Raw genomic sequence first — 25,216 nt, 5'->3', positions numbered from 1 at the left:
CTAGCGAGATAAGTTGTATAGCTGTTTATATATAAAACCGTACTACGATACGCGATAAGTTAACATAAAAATACCTTTAAAAAAAAAAGTCCCTCGCACTTATCGACATCACCGCTGTAAAGGAACGTTAAACTCGACGAAACGTAAATTCGACGCGTCCAGGCCGACGCGCGGCGCATTGTCACGAGTGGAGAGGACAAAAAGGGGCGGCGGAAGAGCGCGAAGAGGCGGTTGAAAGGGTGCGGAAGAAAAGCCGAGGAAATGAGAGGCGGAGGACGGGCAAGGGGTTGGGGAATAATTTGCGAGGACGGCTGGACGCGTCCGCTCGCGAAGCTGTATATGTAAAGCAATTGTGAGTTATTAAATAAACGAATTGAAAGCACCATTCTGGCCGCGCCATCCCCTCGGGACACGAGGACAGTTCTCCACTGGATCGGGAGAAAAATAATTTCGCGCCGGCTTGGTATCATTACCGCGAGGATAATTACGGGGTTCAGCGAGGGGTGGGATTGGGGCGAGGTGCGAGAAAGGAACGCTCTGGCCGAAAACTGTTTCGTTCAGCCAGGCCGCGGGGACGATCGACGTCGTTGCGTTGGCTTCCAGCTAACGAAAGGGCCCACTCGATTCTCGTCGTTCTGGTGAAACGACGGGAAAAGTGGGTTAAGTCGAGGAAAGTAATTTTCCAGGCTTTACACGTAAAACATTTTGCGCGAGATTTTCGTCCTCGCGTTTACTTTGTTCCTTTCTACGGGTCTTCAGCGCCACTTCAAAGGAGGATCCATCGTATAAACGCGCAATTTTTTTTTTCATTTGAAACAATTATAAATGTTCGTGTTATATATGACACACGAGGGGCATAGTCGGAGAATATAGAGCTCGAAAAAAAAAAAACAAAACGGGCCGGCCTTTGATTTAAAAGGCTACGAATTTAGAGCCCTTTTTTTTTTTCTCTTCCCTCCTTCCTTTCTATTGCGTCGAAACGACCTGGAATCATCTTTTTTACGAGGAGGACAGTTAAGAGGGGCCCGTATAAAACGTTAAACGCGGCGTGTCGAAATTCTGCCGGCAGATTTCACCAAGGGACACGGTCGCGTGCTCCTTTGAAACGCGCTTATTTAAGTGTGTTTGATTAATATAGCTGGCGGACGATCGCGACAGAGCATCCTACGACGACAGGAAACTTGGTGCAGATTCAACATGGAACTCCGTGCACATTCAACAACTGTGTAAACTCCGCCGAGTGGACGAGGAATGATAAATATTCCTCGACGAGGTATTAGTTAATGAATCAAATAGGAGGAGAGATTCCACTGCGGGTGAGTACTGTTCAACCAGAACCTTCTTCCACCTAGCCCACCCCTCTTCCGCCATCCGGTGCAGTCCCACCCTCTGCATTCTATCCTCGTAAAGTTCGATTAATTAGAATTTATTAAAATCCACGGTAATTCCCAGTATCGCGCGGATAATCCCCGTACAAAAGTCTCGTTTAATACGCTGTTCGCGTTAAATAATAACCTTTGTTACCGGCGTAATAATTAGCGTAACGATTCGTTACGTTAAAATATTAGCCTCCACCGCGAGACTGTTAATTCCGATGAAATTATTCGAAGAAAATCCACGCGTGCTCCGAATTACCAGCGGCGGTAACGTAGACAGGGTGTAATCTGATTATCCACGTCGACCTTATTTATTCGCGATACGCGAAGCTCATTTTACCCTCGGCCGCGTGTGCGCGCGTGTAATGCGATTCACAATCACGACGAAAGATCGAGGGAATTTAATCTGGATGAAGCGAGAAGCGTAAAAACGATCGGTAGCCACCGTCGCACTATTCAGGATGAGGATAACCGTCCCCAAGGATAATCCGACTGTAATGTGCTTCCGCGATTCACAGACGATATGAAAGAGAATGACGAACGGCTGCCAACGAACGGGTCCATCGATGGGAAACACGCTATTCAACATCGAGTTAACCACTTAAAACGAACACGCGTATTACCGATTCGACGAGATTAATCGCGCACGCCGGATACTTTTAAGCGAGGATTTCAATTTCGCGCGCGATTTAATATCCAGTCGATCTTCCGCGAGTCGAAACCGTACGATCGACGTTTCGTTTGCTCTCGCTTTCCCCGCATTATTCCAATGATTAATAGCCCCGTTACATGCACGTCGCATGGTATAATTCGAGGTTCGAATTTCGCGGGTAACTGTTTTACGTTTGATCGATGCCACGATGAGACGAAGACGTCGAGGCAATCGAATCGATTAAAAAACAATTCCGCGTCCCTCTGACTAATCCTCCTAAACGAAGAGCTATCAACGGTAATTGCGAGGAGCCGCAGAATCGGTCAAGTGGAATGCGTCTGTCATTGGTCAGACGCAGGGCTGCTACGAGCAGCCGCTCTGAAACTGTTCGAGACGGAGCTCGGTTCGACCTCGCGATTAACGGGTCGTTGACGAAAATTATTACTTGGTTATTACACTGCGAGCTTCGAATCGTATCTGCCAATAAAATATACGAGGGCAGCCGAGGAAAGTTCAACGTAGCTGAAAACGAACGACGCGAATCCGCGGCGTGCGCCCGTGAATAAAGATAGAGGGGGCCAAGCGGTCGATTGAAACGTGTAATGGCATTATATAGACTTCATTTAAATTCCAACGCGGTCTGTTGGGATATATATAAAAAAAAAAAAAAAAAAAAAAAACAGAGGCAGAGAAAAACCTCCGAATTGGAATTAAATCTGCAGCGTTCTCTTGTTTTCCCTGCCTTTTTTTGCTATTATTCTCTGCTTCCTTCTTCCGTGGATTACTTCGATTTCGTCCGACGTTACGTCGCGAGCAAATTAATGATCACTCGAGAGAACTCGAGGAATAAAGGCTGGAGCTGATGTTATTGTGGATCGATGGATGTAAAATCGATCAGCAGTTACTAAAGAGATGTTAGCACGCGGAACGAGTAGTCCTCGACAAATGTTCCGAGTTATTTCGAGACTTTGAACGACTTGGCTCGAAGGCGCGAGTAGTTTACGAGGATCGGCAACGAATCTTGCTATTCTCTCGCTGGCCCGTGATTCCGAGTCGTTCAGCCGGAAGATAAACTACCGATCGATGCGTTCTGCTCGTCGAAGGATTTATACCCGCATGGAATGTTCCTCTTTTCCTTTTTTTTTTCGTCGACGCCCGATTCGAGTGTTTCCCCGGCGCGAACCGATTTGTCCAGGATGAATCGATCGGTCCAATGTTCTTGTTAAGTCCCGTCATCGTCGCTACAATGCTTCGTTCATCTTCTCGCGCCCGTGCAGGTCCAATCTAAAATAAATTTATGAGAACAAGAACGCTGACGCGTATCGGAGCTTTTTAAATTCAGCCTCGAAAGTACGCAAGCCGGATTTCATTTCGTTATCGAGAGTTACGACGCGCGTGACGGTATTACCGGACGGAACAGCTTTTTTTTCTCTGCGCGAAAAAAAATAAACGAGAACGGATTCAAGCCGTGACAAGTTTTAAGTTGAAACAGGGAAAAGGTCGCGCGATACAGTCGACACGCGAAATATTTTTAATCGAGCATGACGGCGCAATTCCGACGAGCCACTTCCACGGGAACTTGTAATGAAAAAGGGGAACAACGTTCGCGGGGCAAAGTAAAAACAATCGAGTAGTCGAATCAAATTGCAATCTCTCTCCGTTGTGATGAGAGTGGTATTCGCGTTTCGACCGTGGAACACGAAATTTCAACCGCGTAACTTCTCGTCAGGAAAATTGGAAAATATGCACGAGGACGTGAGACTCGAGCGAGCGAGCCCGCTCCTTGGAACGAGCTCTTGTCCCCGGGACTCTTCTGGGCGGCGGAAATTTTAATGAGAAAAGTTGCAGGCAGGCGTCGAAGAAAGGGAATCGAGACGCGACCTCCGCGGTTGACTTTCCCAGAATTTAAACAAGTACAGCCGAAGCTAATCCAGCTTTGGTCCGAGCAACTAGCACGGTCTGCGGGGGTGGCCGTGGAACGCGGGAAACGTGTTACCCGGCACAGCGCCGCTCTCGACGATCTCGCACGATCCCGGAGGATTCGTGAACTTCTTGGTTTAAAGCTTCAACCAGCGGGGATCGAGATTTTATTCCGCTTTTCAACGAGCAATGCACTGGCCCCGCGGTAGTTCGTTGAAAGTTATAGCGGCGAAACTCGAGAAAAATTCCGGGCGTCGAAATCTGGCCGGGGGTTCTCGCTTTGATTTACAATTGTGTAAACCGATGAATTTTCTTCCGACCCCGTTCCCAGCGGATCGAACTTACTTTACATTCGGCAACGATTGTTCGAGGACGTTTATAGATTCTTTTCACAGCGAATTGACCGTTGCCTCGCGCAATTTATCGGCTCACCGTGCACCGTTCTCCGTTCCCGTCATTAATCATCCCCTGAGCTACGATTTTTATCGACAGCGTCACGAATTGCCGTTCGAAAAAAAAAAAAAAAAAATCGACGGGTACCAGCAAGCGCAAAGCGCGATACCCAACTAAAACGACCATTAAAGCCATTGGGAGGCTCTCGAGCAACGGATACGTTAAAGTGGAAAATTCCAGTTGGTGACAGGAAGGAACGGGGTTGGCTCGGGAAATTGTGGCGGCGGCAAAAAGCGTCAAGCAGGCTCGAAACTTCGGCCCGTGCGCCGAAAGTTGCTGGCTGCGGCTAGTTGCAAAATTTATTCACCCGCGGCCCTGTGTCCCCGCGAAAATTAATATATTCCGCTTCTATAAGTAACGAGCAACCCCCTCCGCGTCCTCCACCCCGTTCTACATTTCAAATCAGCGGCGATCCTTCGCCGCATTAATATTAATAATATGTCCGACAATCGCTGCGATCGCCGTGGAATTCAATATACGCGTTACACCCTGCTGGACTCGTGTACACTTTGCCCCAGTTCTCCGAAATCCTGACGAATTTAAAGGACCGGATAACTTCTCCGCCGTTAAACGGATTATATCGCGTCTCGATTCAAAGTAAACGGGATGAAAAAACATGTTACCAGCGAAATCGAGGAGCGAGCCAGCGAGTGGAAATATTCAGTTCACTTTTCACGAAAATGGAGGAATAATCTTTATGAAATTACCTAGTACAGATGGATTAATTTGCTGAAATCTTTTGATTGAAACTCCGTATAACTGCCGTACGCGCCATCACTAGTTAATGCTTAAACAAGCTGAAAAACAGCTCGCGCGTGTTCATATTCAGCTCGTCCGTCTACCGCGGAAACCGCAATTTTCAGAATCCCTGTGTATTACAGCCGGAATTTTGCGGAATAAAGTACAATGGGAAAGGGGAATATCCTCGTTACACGAACATCATACACGCGAGCCACGCCCCGTGTGGCAAAGGAAAATTTTCATTTCGCGTTTCAGAATCAGCGGGGAGTTCTCGCGTCTGCGAACTTTCGCCAGCGCTAAAGATGAGAATGACCGAGAACAGAGGGGGTGAAAAAGTGTCGCGAACGCGTGGAACGGCGAAACGGTGTTGCACGGGGTGTCGTGATCGAATAGGAAATTAAAGCGATAAAAAAAAAAAAAAATAGAGACTCAACGCGCGACGAAAAGCGGCCGCGCGAAAATTCATCCCCGTGAGATGGCTGGAGCTATATATCGCGCGACCGCGCTATATCTGCCGCGTAATTGGCCGTGAGGCGTTAATTCGTGCCGAGTGAGCTATCACCGACGGAAATAGGGATTCGATGCTTTGAAAAAATCCATCGGTTCCGAATCGAACTTCCATCGAATTGTCGAAGCTGCGTTTGATGGCTCTTTGTGCGACAAAATTAATTTATTCGCGAACGGATCTGACCAATTAATTCTATTCGTTCCCGATAATTCTTGGCGATACGTATAACGATAGGAAATATGATTGGGTATAGAATTACGTAGTACTGTATGGAACATAATTCTCGAAGGCAACGGAACACTTGCTCGCCTCCCTTTAGAATCAGAGATCCGATTCGAAGGGGTGGGAACGCGAGTGTACGAAGGTTCGTCCAAAGTGAATCGCGAAAATATATGCCAGCGATTTATCTCGCATTCAAGGCGATATCCGCGGTTCGAGGGAATAAAGAAACTCACCCGGGCAGCTCAGGGTAGAGATTGAAACGAATGTCGCGTCATTAATTGCGAGCGTCGCGAGGGGGTGGGTCATGAGATAATTCATCGACGGGATTGCGAAGCGTCGCGTGGATCCTCGCGGACAAGAAGACCATCCCCGGCGACAGACGTCGCGGAAGCTGACTGAAATAGATTTATATACTCGCTGACCGACTACTGTCGCCGGGATAAAAATTGAATCGGTCATTTATGGCGGAAGTCGTCCCCGCGAAGTCTGCGGATCGTCGAGAGACGGAATTGTTCTCGCCGGTGAGAAATGTTTGGCGCGGGACGATAAACATGGCAATGAGGAACGTTTAATGCAGTTCGCTCTTAAGTTTAATTAGAGAAGGGAAGAGTGTACCAAGCATAATATAATAAATCCACGGCGTCTCTACATTATCAGGTTTAATTCGTCCCGGGCAGACGCGGTAGTTTCGCCTTGGAATTAATTTTATCGCGCTGTGCCTGTATTCAGTTTGAGTTGGCCAATTATTCGCGCCGGTTAAGTGGACCGTTTTAAAATAGAACGCGGACGAGGGGAGTGGATGGCTCGTTGCGTGAACCTACTTATCGAATCATCGACTTCCGTCCGCGGTTTCCTTTTTGTATCGAAGTCCGATCGATCCGAGAGAGGGGACGCGAGGCGAGCGCGGGACAAAAGAGCGCAGCCAGAGCGGCCGCGAATGAAGCTCTTCGCTGCACAACCCTTGTCATAAAATCTTATCAGGTGGAGAGGCTCCGTTCTGTATCTACGCTGCACGTAACGGCGGTTCTCGTGGCAAAAACCAAGCTCGTTCCGTTCGCCACCTCGGTATACGTCGCGTCGTAAGGAAACCGGGGCAGGAGGGACCGTTTCCGGTTCACCATAAACTGAAAGATAGTGGATAGAACGCGATTGGATTACGACCATTTGCCTTCGAGTGCGGGGAACTATACGAGGAGAACGTTGAGCGCAACGCGAGCCTCCTCTTCGTATCGCGATACTCGAAGGGGTAGGTTTATCGTCCCAGGAATTTTAATATCTTCTTATAAATCACAAACGTGACACACCCCCCGGATGCTGACTTTATTTCTCCTCTGTGCACTCGTGGAAGCATATGTATGTGCATATCTTTAGACGGGATATCGATGCTCTTTTTGAAAGTTAAATCGTGACTCTCCATTCATGCGCCTATGGGTATTGAAGTAGCTTAGAGTGAACTGCCTTTCGTATGCATGTACGTCGTTACCAAGGTTCGTCTCTTATCGTAACGATCGAGAAGGAAGAACTGTCGTCGCGAATTCATAGGCGAGGACGAGTGGGCCCCCGGATGAATCTTAATATCCGTGTCAGACGAGAGATTAGTTAATTCATTATCGCTCGTGGCCGCATTCCCTGCCGTTGAACAGGTGTCGCATCGCTGCTCAAACAAGAGCCAAGCACACTTGGCCCTGTTTAGAACGGTTCTTACCCCTATCGATCAGCCTGCGAAACACACTCGACGCCCGCGATACCCGCGCTCTGCATTATTGCGAATTTAGCGAACTTCTCAAGAGCCGCTATCGACTTTCACCGGGAAATTGGTGTCAGAACGAAGATACCTGCTGAACGGGAAAATGTGCAACGCGAGCAACGCGCTGCTCCGCCACGTTTGAAAAGAGGGTCGCGTCGAACGAACGAATTACACCCTAAAATTGAACGCTGGTTAAAGCAAACGTTTAATTTAATTCCGTCTCTGTCGAACGAAAGCCGACTGGATCGACGCTGCGGTCTTTTCACAAGACTCCTTTTCGTCCATGGATACGGACCATCCTCAATTTCTGGTCGCGACAACGTCGACGGTATTGGATTTGATTGAGGTCTCGTCCTTTGATGTGCACGGATCCCGTTTCTGATTACACGCTGCGCGTGTGTTCTTCTCGATCGAACAATATCCTAGCGCAATAACGTCGCGAGAAGGGATCGCTGCTGGCTGCATTCTGCGTCGCGTAATCCGTCTGTTGCCTCGGAATTACCTCGCAGATGAAATTAAACGTGTCCAAAAGGATCATTAAAAAAACGGTGTAGAAACTGGAGGGTAATTCGAGCAGACTCGCGCAGAAGTCAAGGAATTAACAAGAAATTTCATCAGTTCGAGCCCGTTTCATCTCCAGCACGGTTCTCTGTTTGATGAAACAGAGGCGCAGCTAGCTCTACGTACATTGAATGTATGCAAATCTCCATCTCACGGAAACACCTGCAAATTCAAGAGACCGCTCGAAACAGTAGGTAGCAGGGTTGCCTGGCAATTTGTAACGAGGCTGTCTACGCGTGTAGATCAATTCGGAGCGTAAGACAGCGGGATCAGAGTGCAGATAAATTACTTTGTTTTGCCGGGGAGGAGCCGCAGCCCCGAGGGCTGGCAGGCATCAATATCAACGACTGATGAGTTATCCGTCGCAGCTCCCTATCGGAAGCACCGACCGCGAGCTGGTCGCCCCGTTCGAAATTGCGCCAATCTATCGTGTCGCTTCGAAAATGATCGACGGAAATGTAGATCGTCGTATTGAGATAAATCGACAAATACGGTAAATATTGTCGGATTTTTGAAACGCGCCCGCGTCGACGAGCTGTCGATAATGAGCCTCCTGTTTAAAAGCGGATATCGACACCGTATTGACACGTATCGAAAGTTGATCCCTCCGACGTTCAATTAATTTCAGTTATCGACGCTTAATTAATAAAGCCGAGCAGAGACACGGGAGCCACGAAGAAACAATAATTCAAGCCTGGAAAAAGTCCCTCGCGTAAAAAATTAATATTTTAACGCCGCGCCCGAAGGGTTAATCCGACGCGGAGCCAGAAATAGGACAGGATCGGGGGTAAAAAGTTTCGCAACTTGTTCGAGGCTGCGCGAAAGTTTTTAACGCGTCGGATGTGAGGTAACCGAGAGCGGGGCAAGTTTGCACGAAGCAATTCTCATTTGATTTCTCCGCGAGTCGCGTTTCTAACCGGGAACGATTCAGATTTTATTGTTTCAGCTGGCGGAAGACGCGACTCGGCTATTCACCGTCCCGTGTACATACAGATCTCGTTCAGTTTGCTCGTACAAAGATTCCCGAACGCTTGGAACCGCGAAAAGTTCGAATTGCATCGAGGAAAATTGCGTCGAACCTCGCCCCGTGTTATTCAGACAGCGAAGCTCGAATACATTAAAAGTTGCTCGCCAAGCAACCCCTGTTCGATCGATGCGAACGCTCGACCGATCTCTCGCGTTCCGTTCGTTCATCCATCGTTTGTCTACGCCCGCGAGAACAGCGTAAAAAAAGTAACGCGTTCGTACGATACAGGCGTACGTCGATTATAGGAAAGAGTAACCGCGTCTTAAATCATCGACAACATTTTTCGCGTGGAACGGAACGGTCCGGGACACCCGATATATCGCGGACGCTCGATATCCTACAACTGTGACCGAAGATTATTACCGCGCTGGATTCTTGATGGCCGTATTTTTCTTCGCGAGCCCACTGACCCGCAGTTTCTACCGCGAAACGTTTAGTACACGTCTCGTTAATAACGCACTCCAATTCTCCGTCCCGTCTCGATCCCCATAGATATCGTTTCAGCCCCGAAGCATTACCTTCCGCGCGACAAATGGAAGAATCGCAAAAACACTTGGAACCTACATACGTTTCTCTCGCGGTTTCGAACGATTTGTCTTTGCCCCGGGTACACCCCCAAACTCGAGAGTTTAGTGAATTGTTTCCGCGGGAGTGAGATTTTTCAGACGCCAGTAGCTTGGCTGTTCATAAGTATCGATAGTCGAATTTTCGAAACGAAGAAACATTTGTACGAGCATTTCGACAGACCCTTTATAAAAACATTCGTTTTTTTCTGTTATCTGTTCTCTTCTGAACGCGTGCACCTCTCGCAGGGTACGCTCCACGCTTCATAATTCGCGATCGCTCGCATTTCCTCGCGATTAAAACGTACGATCGTTGTAAATTCCGCAATTACACTCGGTGCAACGATCGTAACGACGATCCGTGGCCCGGCAGCGTCGTTAAATGGCGTGTGCCGTGCAAAATGTGCGTTGAACGCCACGAATGGTCGCAACAGGAGGGCAGGCTTTTTCCACCGCGAAAGCGAAACGTTGCATCGCGCTGCTAATGACTTTCGCGAGCTTTTTGTCGGCAGACATCTGCGCTAGAAAATGGAATAATCGTTGATGACCGTGCTTGAAGAAACGAGAGTGATTAGGGGCACGAAATGGCGCGGATCCGGGTATCAGAAATTCTGTAACCAACACTTTTAAACTTCCCTTCTACCACCTTTCGTGAATGGCCCGTAAAACACTTTCACGATCGCAAAAGCTTAATTACACGTAACGGACGCATATCGAACGTACTATTCATTCTCAAGCGAACGATTCCTAAGATGGCTCGAACCCCATTGATACCCCCAACTGCCGCGTACAACTTGGAGAACCGCACCCCGTTCGCATCATCGCGACCAATACGTACCAACACTCGATTAAATTGGCGAAAAGTTAATCGCGCGCGAGTTAACGTTCATTAAATCTGGTGGATCGATATCCAGATTGCAACCAGCTTGCCTCGACAATGGATACGTTCGCGGTGATTATCAGAGTGATTAGGCGGGGCGGTTCGCTGCCAGTGGTTCACGGTTCTTCAACGAGGTCACGCTTTTCGAGTGCAATCGTTGAAATTATCCCGCGCCCGGTGCAATTTTCTGCACTGCGACGAGACGACGCGATAACTTTCTGCTTTCCTCGTTTCTATTTCATCCCCTGTTCTCCCACCCTGTCTCGCGTTTCAGCTGGACGTCTCGTCGAGTTTCAGATCGAAGATTTAATCCGTCGATGGTGTAAGTAACGACGGATGAAAGTAGAAGCTTCGAACGACGTGTCTCGTAACGCGCCCTTACGCTAAGGGCTGGCCAATCAACCCCTTTATCGCGCGAGAGATTTCTTCTTTCGTTTTTTTAATGAAATTTCTCGGACGATATGAAGCCCCGTAAAAACGAAGCGCGCGGCTAACCAGCGAATGAAAAGATTCTCAAGATTCGCTGGTTTAATGAACGTGATACACGTTTGGCCGCCGTTAAGCAGGCCCGATTGCAACGCGAACTCCCATAAAAGATAATACTCGAGGCGGTCGTAAAACGACAGTTGAGTGCTTTTTCCAGGAGGGAACGAGAAACCCGTTTATTATCGAATTCACCTTACAAGAGTCGTACGACGCGTCGCTTTGTTCCATTATACCTCGTCAGATGGAATCGGTTGACGAGCCGTTACGCCAAAACTGCATCGTTATTTCACCGTTTAATTAATAAAATACGATAAACTCGTATCGATCGCGTAGCAGTGCGGGTACGTTTTAACAGAGCTGGTACAATGCCCCAGTTACGTTTACACTTTCGCGAAATCACTTTGTGATTTTCCAATTTCATTTTACGAACACTTCGAGCGACGAATTTCTCGTGACGGATGTCGATTAATTCTCAGCTGACTTTTACGCTTCGAATATCTTTGCAGGAAGCAACCAAACGTGTTCGATCTCGACATGTGTACCGTACATAAAGGCCTGCTGCACGGAAGTGTCCTCGATTTTAATCCATCATAAATTCCATCTTCCATCCGATGACGCGATCCAGTCTTAAAACAACACGAAGCAGATTGAACTAAACCTCTTATTGGTAAGATCGAACGGGATTTATGACCGCTCGCTGCGAAGCTTCCGCAAGAATAACACTCTCCGGTGAATTTTTTTAAACCTCAATCGCGTCACGATCCAATTCTGCGTTTCACTGGCGAACTTGCGCTAAGTTTACTTTAGTACAGACCTGAATTCTTCTTGCGATTACATCGATCGAAACGGCGATCGAGTTTCTAGGGAAGACCGTGCTCTTCGCGTCGAAGAATGAAGGAGATACGAAAACGAAGCTAACGGCATGTTATTTTACGAAGATCGTCTTGGCGAACGACCAAATTATTCCAGCGGATGATCGTCGGATCATTTAAGATGCTCGCGTTTTTATACGAATACGAAACATGTTTACGCGACTCTGTAGGAGACTCCTAGGCGAGCGCGTTTTCGCGAATTTTATGTGTTTTTGGGAACATTTCAACGGATCTTCTATGGAGTGCTTGAAACTCGGCGAACTACTGTGCACGCAGCACCACTGGCCAGTATTTCATGAACGGTTCGTTGTGGCTCAGTCGCGCGATACGTTCGCGTGGAACTATCGCTGGACATCCGTGCGAAACCGCGATGGGTTTTCCGACCGCCGCGTTGCGCTTTATATTTCATCCCTCATCCAGTCGATGGTCAACGAAAATGTTTCTCACCGTTCGAGTAACGAGAGAACAGAGAGAACTCGCGAACGTTAAGAAATGCGCGCGTTTCGCGTAAGAGATTGTTGTTTTTTTTTTTTTTATGAAAATTAATCGTATCATTGATGAATATCGATAGGGGGATGAATCTGGAAATATAACGCGCGCCGAACGACGTCCAAAACGAAACGAAGCGAAATAAAACGTGTGTCAATATAAAACTCGAATTTATACACAGGCTGGATAAAAGGCTCGACATCCGCCCGTGTACATGCAAAAAGAGCAGAAAAAAACCGGAATAAAAATAAACGCATGACGGGAAAATAAAGTTGAAACGAGTTAGATTGAATTACGCTCGATCTGAATACACACAGTGGGGGTTTGGCGATTTTGATGAAATAAATTTTTAATTAAGTCTTTCGTTAGGCAATCCGAACGAACTGATTTTATATATTGTTTTCCTCTGGCCGTTAAAAAAATATGGCAAACCAAAACGATGCAACACGTGACTGGCAAGTTTTTATCGCTCTTGCGTCGGTGAGTATCGTGCGTAGAAATTCTTGAATTAATTAAAAGGAAAATAATAGTTCTCTGTGTTTGTCGATTTCCAGCGAGTAATCATTTCTCATCGTGATACTCTGACAAACGACTGAAACTTCGAAAGTGCGGCTACTCTGGAAAACTGCGAGCGATCGATAAAGAGAAAGTTTCGATCGGACGTAGGAGAACTTCTGAGACTCTCCCTGAGGGGATGCCTCTCTGAGAATACAACGCGAACGAAGCTGAACTTTCGTTTCGCGCATTAGAAACAAATGATGAGTGGATACGAAGTTTTCGTCGCACTGCACGGTCAGCTTTAACACTTTAAGGCAATTCGTAACGAGGGCTCGTTAGGAGGCTGGCAAATACTGCGTAGATGTGTTGGAAAATTACTTTCTTTCCCAAAAAAAAGGGAATAATTACGCGTTGAGAGAAACCTTCTCTGAGACCGCCATTATTATCACTCGATTGCCACGATACGATCATCGAATACCATTTGCACGAGTCACCCAATTTCTTTCACAGTCGTGCTGACATTTACTTCATACCTGTATTAAATTTTTCGTTTTCCGCCTTAGATTAGCTCTCGCTGGAATCTTTCGTAAATTAAAGCGTAATTAAATGAAACGCGAGTGTATCAACGCTGAACGATAATGGCACGTACAATTAATTATCCAACGAATGATTCGCAGAATACCCTCAGCCAATTAGTAGACACCCCTCTGGTTCCTCGCGCAATAAATGCGTATTAATACTTGATGAAATTGCTCGAAGGATAATCGCAGGCGAGTTATTAATTAACGTTCGTTAAATTGACGCTCGTAATCGATACTTCTGTTACGACCGTTTCGATTCGTCGCGATGAATACGTTCGCGACGATTATCAGATTGATTAGGTAGCGTCCGGTTGGCGTTCGTTCTTTTAACGAGGTCACGCTTTTCTAGTGGAATTCCTGCAACGCGACGAAACCACGTTCCAGCTTCTCCGTCCGATCCTTAGTTCCCACGTCGCCCCTTTCCTCCCACGCTAATTCATCCGATCATCAATTCTTAAAACGACACGGAACAGATCGAACTATAAATTCCTTGCTCGTAAGAAGCGAACAGGATTTACGATCGTTTGCGTAGGAGCTTCCAGAGAATGACGCGCTTCCGCGAGCTTCCTCCCTTATACTTTAATCGCGTCAAGGAAGAGGAACGCCCGTATATTATGGCAAATTTGTCGACGCAGTTATATAAATTTACTCCAACGTTGACGACCTGGTCAAACATCGTGCTCGCAAGTAGCGAGCTACCTGAATCTCAACGTCGTTAAAAAAATTAAGCTCTTCGCGTCGAGGAATAGACTGAACACGAATCGAGCCTCGAATTAAGGTGCAGAATATTTTTAAGAAATTCTGAATTTCTGCATGATTCCGTTTTTCACTTATTTTCAGAGGTGTTTACAGGATGTTAATAATTCACGGACGTTTAATCGCGCGATGCGTCTCTGCGAAGCGACCGCAGGATATCCGCGCGATATGGCTTGCGTGTTTCCGTCTCTGTTTCACCCTCACACCTCGAGTTTCACCGTGGCCGACGGAAACGTCTGGCATCGTTCAGGTAACGGGGAAATGGCAGAAAATAACAGGTCTCGGTGCGTGGTATTCCTTGCAAACGCTTGGCATCCTGCGAAAATTGTAACACGTTCATTAGCCGACACCCGACAGAGGTGAAAACGTGAACGCGCGCGTTGAATAATATTCGAACCGGTACAAACGTGAATTGCGTGATTGCGAAATAAAACTTGTGTCAATATAAAAACTGAAATCCGCATAGGTCGAATAGGAGGCTAAATATTCGGGAATGTCCGTACCAAAAAACGGAATAGATGAACAAGCGACGGTGAACGTGTGCTGCTGAAATGAAGTTAAAACGGTTCAGATTAAATCCGATATGACTGTATAAAAGAATCGTTAACATTGATGAAACACAATTTTAATCCTCGCTTTCGTTGCTAATCCGTGCCATATTTTTTTTAATCATTCTCAGCGTGCAATTTTAACGCAAACAGGCAAAATTTCTGCAAGTGGTGCATTGCCTCTGATCGCAGCTTATTTCTGTATCATTTCACACACGTTGCGCTGACAAACAGCGCTTTCTTCTTGCACAATCGAACGAAACACTCTCATTTTCGTGCAACGACCGATGAATAATAGCCAGAGCAAAGCCGAAGAACTGTTGCTCAACAAGTGACTCGTGCCATTCCCCCCTCGCTCGCAGCCTTGAACCCTGGCCGGTTAATTAATTAAGGGCGCAAAAGTTGGGTGTTTCATCGGGTGTCAGGTTCGTGACTAAAATGATCCAGCGAGAGGGCGGCGCCGGTTTGCCTAAGCTAATCCAGTCCCTCGACTATCTCGCGCTCTATCGTTTCGAGCCGTGGCACGGGCTGGTGCTCCGCGTACGTGTGCCGTTATGAAAACGCGGGGTTCGCCAGTCGACCCCTCGTGAATATATTACAAGGCGGATGCACGTGCAACCGTCGGCTGCAAGGTTGCAGCCAGCCCTGGCGCGAGCCAGGGACGAGAGCGAGTGCACGTAAATTAGATCGAGTTTACGTGATGTTAATCGAATCTCCATACACACGGGCCTACCTTAAGTCTCTCTCTCTCACTTGGCCTTCCATTGTTGATACGCTATAACTCCGTAGTAGACGGAGCGCGTCTCTCCTCGCCTCCCAGGAATTATTTGTCGCGCAGCCCCCGCGAACTGTGCGCCTGAATCCTGGCGAAGTTCGCACGAGGATCCGCGAAGGAGGCGCCCCCGAGTCAGGGAATTTATTCGCGATTGTTTGCCAAGATATTACGCGTCGTTTAAACAGCTCGCCCGGTTGTTTCATCTGAGTCTGGAACGGGTCTGTTTTATCGTGTAATTTCGTAGCGCGAGCGTATTCGATTAGGAAAATTTCTGCTCCTCGTTGCCCGTGGTAAATCGCTGGCTGCGACTGATAAACGGTTCACCTGAACCACTGCGCGCGAGCTACGCGCGACTACGTTGATCGAAACGATTTATTTATTCGCATTACAGATTTCTATTTGCGTTTACCCGCGCACGTCCCGGATGCACCCGGGATATTTGCGTACATCTTTAATTGGACAGCACTCACGCGAAGGGGCATCGAACAGCGATCCATCCGTTGCTAATCGATCAACGCGCGCGTGTAAAATCGAAAGCAGGAATGTCTGATCAGGTTTCGCTCGTTCCGCTCGCTGCAACGCGCAGTCAAAGCCGCCAGGCACGATACAATAATTAATAACGCTTTGTTTCCTGTAACTGTGCGTTGCTTGGGTTTCGCCGTTGGCATTAGATCAGACGGGGCGATAATTCATAGAACGGGAACTGCGTACTTCCACGATGAACCTTTGCGGTGCCGTGCCGCTTTGTAAGATTCAATGTAACTGCGTGCTATTATTTCTGTTTCAGCGCCTAGAAGGCAATCCAATCTCCGCGCATCCCGACGCGTTTCGCCTCTTTACCCGCGCTTATCTGTTTGCTTTGAAAATTAATTAACAGTAATAATTAGAAACCGCGGCCACGGCTCCGCGGATGTACATTTAAAGCGGAAACGTGCCGTTTAACTCATTGATTACGCGTCCGCAATCATACTCGAATACGCGGCCACCCTTCTCCCTCTTTCTCCATCTCTCTTTCTTCTTCGTTCCTTACCCTCGTCCATTTCCACTTTATCGTTCGTCGTAATTCCCGGGAACAGTTTTTACAACGACACCAGGCGACTTTTCACGATACGAACAGTGAGGGGAACGCGTTAATTCGCGTAACTGGCCGCAATGAATATCGTTACGCAACGATTTTATTGCTGCCTCGAACGAAAACGTATTCGCGGACGTGTACGGATGCGCTTTTAACGGTTTGCCTTTTAAATTCCCTGGTTCGATCGACCGCGGCTCTCTTTTTTCCTCTCTCCCTCTCTCTCCTTCACCGTTTCTCCTCCAGCTCGCGAACAGCGGTATAAAAATTCATCCGTCTGCCAGCGATACGGATTTAATGACGACGCCCGGTGCAACGCCGAAAATTGAATGCAACTAATACCAGTGGAAACGGATCGCCTCGATAACTTCCATCTATGACCGTGTACGCGTATATCTGAACCGGCGTAACGATGAAAAATCCCTGAAAAACAACTACGAGACATCGATTTCTGCTTTGTCCCGAAATAATAGCGCGTGCCACGCAGCGGATCGTCGGTGTTGCGCGATTAATCCGTGACCGCTTGTATACCAAAGCGTTCCTCCGCGCGAGCGGTGCAAATCCTGCTCAAAGTCGCCGTGATGAATCTCGCGATCGCGTCTCATTCGTCGACGACATAATTATCCTTTCGTCGCCTCGAACGTCCTTCGTGTTTTCTCTCGCAGAGACATTTTTGGCCTGATCCCCACTGTCGTGTATCGAAATTTCGTGTAATCGAGTCGAGCAGCAAAAGGAGGATAGAGGAAATAACAAATGGAGTGTTATTCAGCGGACTGAAATATGATTATTCGTCGGTGGATCGTGGAAGGCAATGGAAACGTTTCCTTTCACGTCGCCCTCGAAAGGAGGGCCTATTACGGCGGTCGAGCAACAATTAAGGGATATCAATATCTATTTCCACAAAGCAACCGGGGCTCCTCCAGTCCCGGCAATATCTCGCTCGGCTGGATGGCTCGTTCACGCTGAATTTCATCTTCTCTTCGTCCGCGGGCTACGACGCGAGTCGATCCTCTCGAAACCTCGAGCACGTTCGAATGATCGAGTTGCACAACAATAGGGCAACCAAAGCCTGACTCGTTCTACCCGGGACGGTACAAATGGCAGCGTCGAGGCTTCCTCGACTTTGAGCTTTTAATCTGTCGAGGATGCTAACGACTTCGATGGCAATCGGAGCTGTCTGTATTGTTACGCGTCGACGAAGGATGGACCAAGGGAAGATGACGAGGGTGCTGTTTTATTCGCGTTTAATCGTTTCACTCATAGAATCTGATGTTTAGACAGGGTTCGTCTTTGTATAAAAAATGTCGAGTTCAATCTTACGAGATACATCTCTGAAAATATAACGTGTGCTCAGGTAGGAATGGTCTTCGCTTCGAGGAGCTCCTTTCTTTCTGATTCCACTCCACGCTTGGCGAGATATCAGCTTTAATGCTTTAAGCGGACCTGTAGCGAAGGCTCGTTAGAAAGCTTATGGTGCACGGCATTCCCTCGCAGATTGCCGAATTCCCTGCTGCTAAATCCCGAGGAGATCGCTAATTTCATCGGGAAATGAGCGAATTTATTTCGCGTGTTTTCGAGGGTGCAAACGAAGACGCGATATAATCCGTTGGAGCGTTGTTCCTTGGTAATCCAGCACTCGACAAAGTTTTTCGACGCGACCCCTCTTTTCATCGATGCTCTTTGCGGCACGAATGGCGAAACGAGACTCGCAGAGCGTGCTAATATTTACCGCGACCTCGATCACGTCGATTCTTTGTCGATCTCTCGTTCGAGTACAGCTCGCCCCAATAAATCGTTTGTATCTGCGTTTGCTTAGGCTCGACGCGGTTTTCGTTTGCGTCGGACGGTGGTGGTGGGCCGCTCGAAAGCTCCAACAGGAACAGCCCGACGAAATAGGCGAACTCGACGAGCACGATCAGGCTGAAACCGACGAAGATGCCGCAAATTCCGCTGGCGTCGCCTGGAAATGGAAACTTTATTAATCGCGAGACATTTAAAACATGTTGTCGCCAGTTTTTCAAATGTAATATAGTTGAGAAAAGTATTTCCTTCGAAACTCGTTACAATGGAAATACCATTCTTTAGAAGTTGCGTTAGAAACGTGTCCTGCGACGTTCTACCGTGAGAGAGAGAGGAAACGAGTGGATTTCCCTACCGAAAAATGCAAGTTCTTTATCCGGAGTGCCTTACATTACTCGTAACCAGCGCAGCAGCCGTGTGTACACAACACAATGGATCAACTCGTAGCTGGAGCTGTTCCCTGCGCTTTTATTTCCTCCTCCGGCGAACAGATTACGTCCGCGTGGAAACATTACGCTGCGAGTCCTTCGTTACACAATGAAATCCTCTGTATTTTATGATCCTCGCCTTCTCGCCTCTCGAGCTACCCTCGTATAGCTACCAGCGACGTTGGTCTCGCGAACGGGATCCCTTCTCGACGTTAATTGCCGTGACGCGCGAGCAATGGAACGTCGCGCGAAAAAGTTCCAATGGAAATCAAAAGGCGTCGCCTTTCGTCCGCTCTAATCCGTGGACCGTTCCACTCGCAGTGGAACCTATAAAATATTCCACGCGATCCGTGCTTACCCATGTGCTCGTACCAGAGGAAGATCACGTCCTGCCTGAGTCGAGTCGCGCCGAACTTGTTGAAGTACACGCTCAGCACTGCCTGGTCTTTGATTTCCGTGTCGCCCCTTCGAATTTCGAGACGTCGTTACTGAAACCTGCCGTGAAATGAAACAGACGCGCACGGATGCTCACAGTAATCTGACGATGTCGTAATTAGGTTCCAGGGTAACCGCGGATTGCTTCGCGGTGTACTTCACCTCCCTGCACTCCGGATAACAGTCGTAACAGTGCAGGATATCCGCGCCGTGCATACCGTCGCCGTCGTAGAGGTGCTCGTGGGGCACGACGGAGAACCATCTGGCTGCAATTCAGAAATCAGCCCCGTTGCAATATTTATTTTTAATCCGGTCAGCGTAACCGGCGGGAATAGAGGAATTATGAGTGCAGCGACCGGGGCCGGCGAATTGATCGTGGATGGTTCATTAATTAATCAGCCCCGCGCGGAGACCGTGGCACAATGGTAATTCAGATGAACAATTCAACGCCGCGCCATGATTTACGCCGCGGGAATTTCGATAGCGCTTACATTTGTGCTGCGACAAGCACGGCAAGTCTTCCAGGTTGCAGACCCTTCTGGACCCTGGAAAGCGATAAATAAACGGGGGCTTTGGAATATTCCGTGAATGCACTTAATTAAATGGGACGATAATTGCCACGATGTAGCTTTAATTAACAGTCGCCGGCGGCCACCGAAATGTATCGCGACGATCGAGAAAGTTTTTAATTGTCCGAGACCCAGCGGCTGGATGCTGAATATTTTAGACCGCGAAACTCGACCACCTCGTTACGGGTTAACTGAATTTATTCAAGGACCACGATCGCGGGATACGAACAGACGATATTAAAAAATGGCGCGAGTTACGAAATCCTGCGTTCAACTTTCTCAGCCTGGAATATATTCGAGGAGTACCATTAATAAGGTGGCACGCGTCTTAACGAACCTCCTTGGAGCGAGGATCAGCTTAAATCCTCGAGGAGGACGATATTAAAGGTGTACACCGCCTTTGGAAATTTTCTCCCCGGTTGGAGAAGTTGTGGCACTCGTTTATTTAAGAAAATTAAGAAACGAAAGTTTTGTTTTGCAAAGTTCAACGCCAGCGGCTGAGAATCCTTTTAAGAGGCGAAAGAAATGCTTGGAAACCATTTTCAGATTTGTCATGGAACGGCTTCCCGATTTCATTCCCTTCGTTTAGTTCCAACGCTTCGCGCGGTCCGCTTTAACGCTTTAAGCCGCGGCGAACTCGTTGAAAGGCTCGCGAGCAGAAGCGCCGCGCTGGGCCTCTCGTCAGATGAACCCAGACCGGAAGCTTCTAATCTCCAGTGGAGAACGAACAGGCAGCTGTTCACCGATCATTTTTGTCTCCAAACGAAATCGCGAAATTCTTACTTCGATTGGGCAAGTAGAAAGGCACGCATCCGCAGGTTTTCCACATGTTCTCGATCTTGCAATCGACGATGCAGTCGCTGTAAGTGTAGAACGCTCGAAGGGAGACCATCTCGTCGGCGAACACGCAGTTCCGCTTCGCCAGAGGATACGGTATAATGCTCCTCTTGCTGAAATACTGGATCGCCTCTAGTTGTATGCTCTGATGCATCCTCGGCGAGACTATGAAGTCGATCACGCCTCCGCTCGTCGTGTCTGGGTAATCGTACGGATTGAAGATCGTCACCTGGCGACGCACACCCGATACTTTCGCTTAGATACGGTCCTCGTTCTACCTCGGTTCACGGGTATCGACGAGCATCGCGTCGAATCGAGCACCGACGCGTGAAATACACCCGGGACGTATTTACAGCGCGGCTGAATCGTTACTCGAGAGGAAAAACAGCAATTTGCATAATGCATTGGCCCTACGGTTGTCGCGCGAGATAATCGTCGCGGGCGTACGCGACCTACATTTCCGACGGCGTCATTATGGTTAACTCGTTCCGGTCTAATGGTGCGCGCCCCTCGCTGATTCGAATACAAGCGATTCGCGACACGTGGTTTCGTGGGAGCCAATTTTTTTCGACCACGTTATAACGTACCTTCATGCGGGTAATAGTACGCGCTGTTTCCCGAATGGAATTAAAAATGCCGCGAGCGTTACACGCAGGAACTAGTTTCACCAGAGATGAAAAATTACCTTCCACCCGAGGCTGGGGAAAATGGGGTAGAAGTAATCGTCCAGAGACGGCTCCAACAGCACAAACAGGCCGCCATTTTTCGTCAGATTTTGCACCTTTATCGGCACCGTTCTGTGATCGACCGTGTTGCTCCTGCGAGGACAATCGGAAGCTACGATTAGGGCGAACATATTCCACGGGATCGTAAAGTAGCAGAACTGAAAATAATTGCAAAACTTGCTCTTAAAGCGAGCACGAGGATCAAAGGAGAGCTCGTCGAAAGGTGGAACAGCGTGCGTGAAGTGCAGTCGTTATCCGCGAAACGATTTCCAAGGGGCGGCGAAGGAAGTGCGAAATGCAGGTTACGCGACGGTTAAAGCGGAAGTTTGCGCACGGTCCCGATGAGCGGGAGCGATGCTGATGAAAAATGAATTTCAGCGCGTGATACGCGGAGGCGTCGGTACGTGAAGCGTAGAAATGATGCATCGACGCAGCGGCGCAGAGGGGATTAGGTATGCTGGAAACTCACAGAGGCGTGTCGTCCCCTTTGGTGGCGTAATTGAAGGTGCAACAGAAGCCGTCCTGCGTCTTGCGGAACGCGAACAGCTCGGTACAGTTACGTTCCTCGTCGTGGAATCGACACTTCGTCAGGATGGAGGAACACTGCGGCGTCAGCTGAAACGTTTGCGACCGGAAACGGATCAATGGTAAACGGGAATTTTGTCAAAGGCCACCGTTCGCCATTTCTCGCACAATGCGGTGGCTGGTAGAAATATTCATTTGCGATCTTCACGATTCGACGCTCGAGTAATGTTAAGCGCTTTTCAGAGTAACGACGACTTCGTTAAAGATTACACAAGCAAGCTATTGTACTCTAGTGCGTAGAACAGTGAATCGTCTCACCCGCTTCATTACATCGGTGATGTTGTAAAATCCATTGTAGAACAACGTCAGAAGTTGGTCGATGCGATAATAGCGTCTCTGTTGTAGAAACTGAGATTCGTAAAGGTCGCCCAGTTGCGAAATCATGTCGAGAATCTCGTCGAAAGATAGATCGGAGACGTTCGCTGCGAAACTGTTCGCGTGGGGACCGACGTTAATTAAATCAGACGGACAAAACGGGCGGCGAAAATTTTACGCGGGGCTTCATAAAATACTCAGCGCACAGTAGAAGGTAGATGCAATTTTGAAATTGATCGGGAAACTTTTATGAATACGGTCGGTTTGCGCGCGAATCGGGACAACCATGAAAAATGATGAAACGTAATTGTTGAAAAGGAAACGATACCGATATTCCCTGAATCGTTTCGGTTAAAAGTTAAATCAACAATGCTGCTTCATGAAAATTAATGAGGCTGCGTGCGCGATTAAATGGCCGAAGTAATATTCCCGCAAATTGGTTGCGAACTCGATCGCCGCAGATGTTATAAAATTCCACGAACCGAATTTAAAACTTATCCCTGTTGTCCCAGTTAATTTTCAATTCGTTCGATCGACGGCAATCTTATTAATCGTCACCATTTAACTTTTTTCAAGCGTAAAATGAACTACGTTAGATGCTACACGTTCCATATTAATGGGCACTTTTTCGAGGCAGACTTAAATTAACTCTTCCTCTAACTGAATATTAATGACTGGTTTTTACTGATTCGCAGCTAATTAGGTACACGTTCTTACGTCCCTTTTTAACGAGCACTCTTCTCATCGACGGGTGAAACTTTTATTTAATACCAAACGATGCTTACACTTCGCTCGCCAATTCTATGGCGGATCGACGACTTATTCGGTTGATACTGCAGATGGCTGTGCCTGGAAAAACGATCCGATTGCCGTGAAACAATGCTCGACGTTCCTCTTTAATTAATATTCGAATAATACGGAGGATAATTAAATGGATTGATTGAAGTATTAACGGATAATTGGATGGGTTAATTGAAATGCGATGCGCAGAGGAGAAAATAGAAATCGATGCACAATTAGACGCTGACGTACAAACGACAGTGGCGAACAGAAATTTAGACGATCGATATTGCGTGGCTTTCAAGCAAAGAAAGTGTACTCGAGGAGATCACAAGTAATGGGCTTCTAACTACTCTAATTAGGAACATTGAAAGGCTTTCGGTATTTCCCATCGAAACTCGTTGGAAAATTGTCAGGAGATGCATAATTCCAGCAATATCTTTCGATTTCAGCTACGTCCAACTTGTCCCGCAAGAAATTAGTCGATCCTGGACACAATCAAGCGATAACATGTGCACAATCTCCCCGCGTGGCCAGTTTAGTTTACCTGGGAAGTCTAACGTGTGCGTGGGCAAATAGTCCGTGTCCACGCTGGTGAACAATGGATTCTCGACGAAATCCAGGTATCCGTAATAGACCGTGTAAACCATCGTGGGCACCGTGACCGCGTACACCAGAAACCATAGCGTTCTGCAAAGAAAAAAAAAAAATTCTCCCATTCCAGCGATATCGCACGGGTGAACTCGATCCGTAAAACCGCGCGAATTTCAATTAACACGCTCCACCAACGGTCTATAGTAAATTCTAAATATTTGCACCCAGCGATAGGCTCCCGTCGTCGAGTGCTACGAGAAATTGTTTCATCGGCCTGGCGTGGGCGTTTGTTTGGAATTCGTTCGCATTTCACGTGGGAACCAGGCCGGTGCGTGCACCAGCGCGTCCAAATTACCTGTCGAACCACGTAGCTTCCGGCTCGACGAAATACTTGAACCCTGTCAGCTTGGTATACTTGCAATACAACTTGGAGTATTTCAGCAACGTCCGCGTGAAACGCGATCTGGACGTGGGGCCACGCGGCATCCGACGCCGCGGTACTTCCGGTTCCGTTCGGTTCCTGTGCACCGCGAATTTATACCTGTCGCGGTGTCCCGTGTCGTCCTGCAAGGCCATTAATCGGATAGACTCGCAGACCACGAGTAACAACCAGTTCCTCTCGAAACGATGGGAGAGCAAATGCGAGTTCAGATGCACCGAGCGTTGGTTGACGAGGTAATAACGACGCTTAACGAAACCGCACGCGGAAGTAACGAAATGGGACGCTGGAGGAAGCGCGAGGAATGAAAATCAGTGGCTAGAGCGGGTGTAAATGTGAAAAAATCGTGCGAAAGATATTAAATTGAAATAAAGGGGGAAAGGGGGAATAGCAGAGGGGTGGGAAATGAGGATCCAGATTGAAGTGAGCGTGCGCGCAATGCTGGGACCTGCAAATTTGAGAAAAAGTGCCGGGGTACGTGCTGGAAATGAGAATGTACAAGTTCGAGAAGGCGGGTGCGCAAAAAGTCTTGAAATTTTTAGCAGAGAGGAACGGGTGGCGGAAAATGAGGATGTAGAAAAAATCGTTGAACTCTGATGTCGCGGTCTGATCACGTTATATATTATATACGCGACACGGTTGCGCGACCGGCTATCAGCTTTCGGTTTTTGCGCGGCGACCGCGGTCCGCAACGTTTATATATTCGGCGTCGTAAAACGCGACGCTCCCTTCGCCCCGTCCCTCGTATCGTTCTTGCGATACAGGGAACCGCAAGCAAAGTCGCGTACGTATCTCTGGCATCGTTTAACCACCGATGGGCATCGCTTGTTTCACGCACGCCCACGCTGGGATCTACCCTCGCGCTACTGGAATTTATTCGAAACTTTCCGTTCTTCTGCTGCACTCTGTTGTGCGGATACGAGTGCGCAGAATGCAAAATTGAAACATTATACCGCGGCTTTTATGGCACACGTATGAATAT

The 25,216-nt window shown here is 47.9% G+C and overlaps 1 protein-coding gene across 1 annotated transcript; it reads right to left on the bottom strand.

Moving 5' to 3' along the window:
- Positions 1 to 18,445: 18,445 nt before the first annotated feature.
- On the bottom strand, positions 18,446 to 24,371 carry LOC143424052 (sodium channel protein Nach). The gene is made up of 11 exons (XM_076895860.1): positions 24,151 to 24,371; positions 23,749 to 23,891; positions 23,207 to 23,270; positions 22,365 to 22,536; positions 21,991 to 22,136; positions 21,482 to 21,614; positions 20,743 to 21,025; positions 19,882 to 19,935; positions 19,488 to 19,656; positions 19,314 to 19,420; positions 18,446 to 18,687 (listed from the first exon to the last, which is right to left on the bottom strand). The coding sequence occupies exons 1-11, from the start codon at positions 24,369 to 24,371 to the stop codon at positions 18,446 to 18,448; spliced, it is 1,734 nt and encodes a 577-aa protein (XP_076751975.1).
- Between the last annotated feature and the right edge of the window lie 845 nt (positions 24,372 to 25,216).

Source organism: Xylocopa sonorina, chromosome 5 (assembly GCF_050948175.1).
Source record: "Xylocopa sonorina isolate GNS202 chromosome 5, iyXylSono1_principal, whole genome shotgun sequence".
NCBI classification, from domain to species: domain Eukaryota; kingdom Metazoa; phylum Arthropoda; class Insecta; order Hymenoptera; family Apidae; genus Xylocopa; species Xylocopa sonorina.
This window is presented reverse-complemented; position numbering and strand designations above follow the sequence as displayed.

What these genes read in the sequence shown, in the direction of transcription:
- LOC143424052 (XM_076895860.1), bottom strand. Translation starts at nt 24,371, where the DNA reads ATGGCCTTGCAGGACGACACGGGACACCGCGACAGGTATAAATTCGCG. An exon ending in GAAGCTACGTGGTTCGACAG is followed by an intron (nt 23,892 to 24,150) that starts GTAATTTGGACG and finishes TTTTCTTTGCAG; the next exon opens with AACGCTATGGTTTCTGGTGT. An exon ending in ATAGAATTGGCGAGCGAAGT is followed by an intron (nt 22,537 to 23,206) that starts GTAAGCATCGTT and finishes CCACGCGAACAG; the next exon opens with TTTCGCAGCGAACGTCTCCG.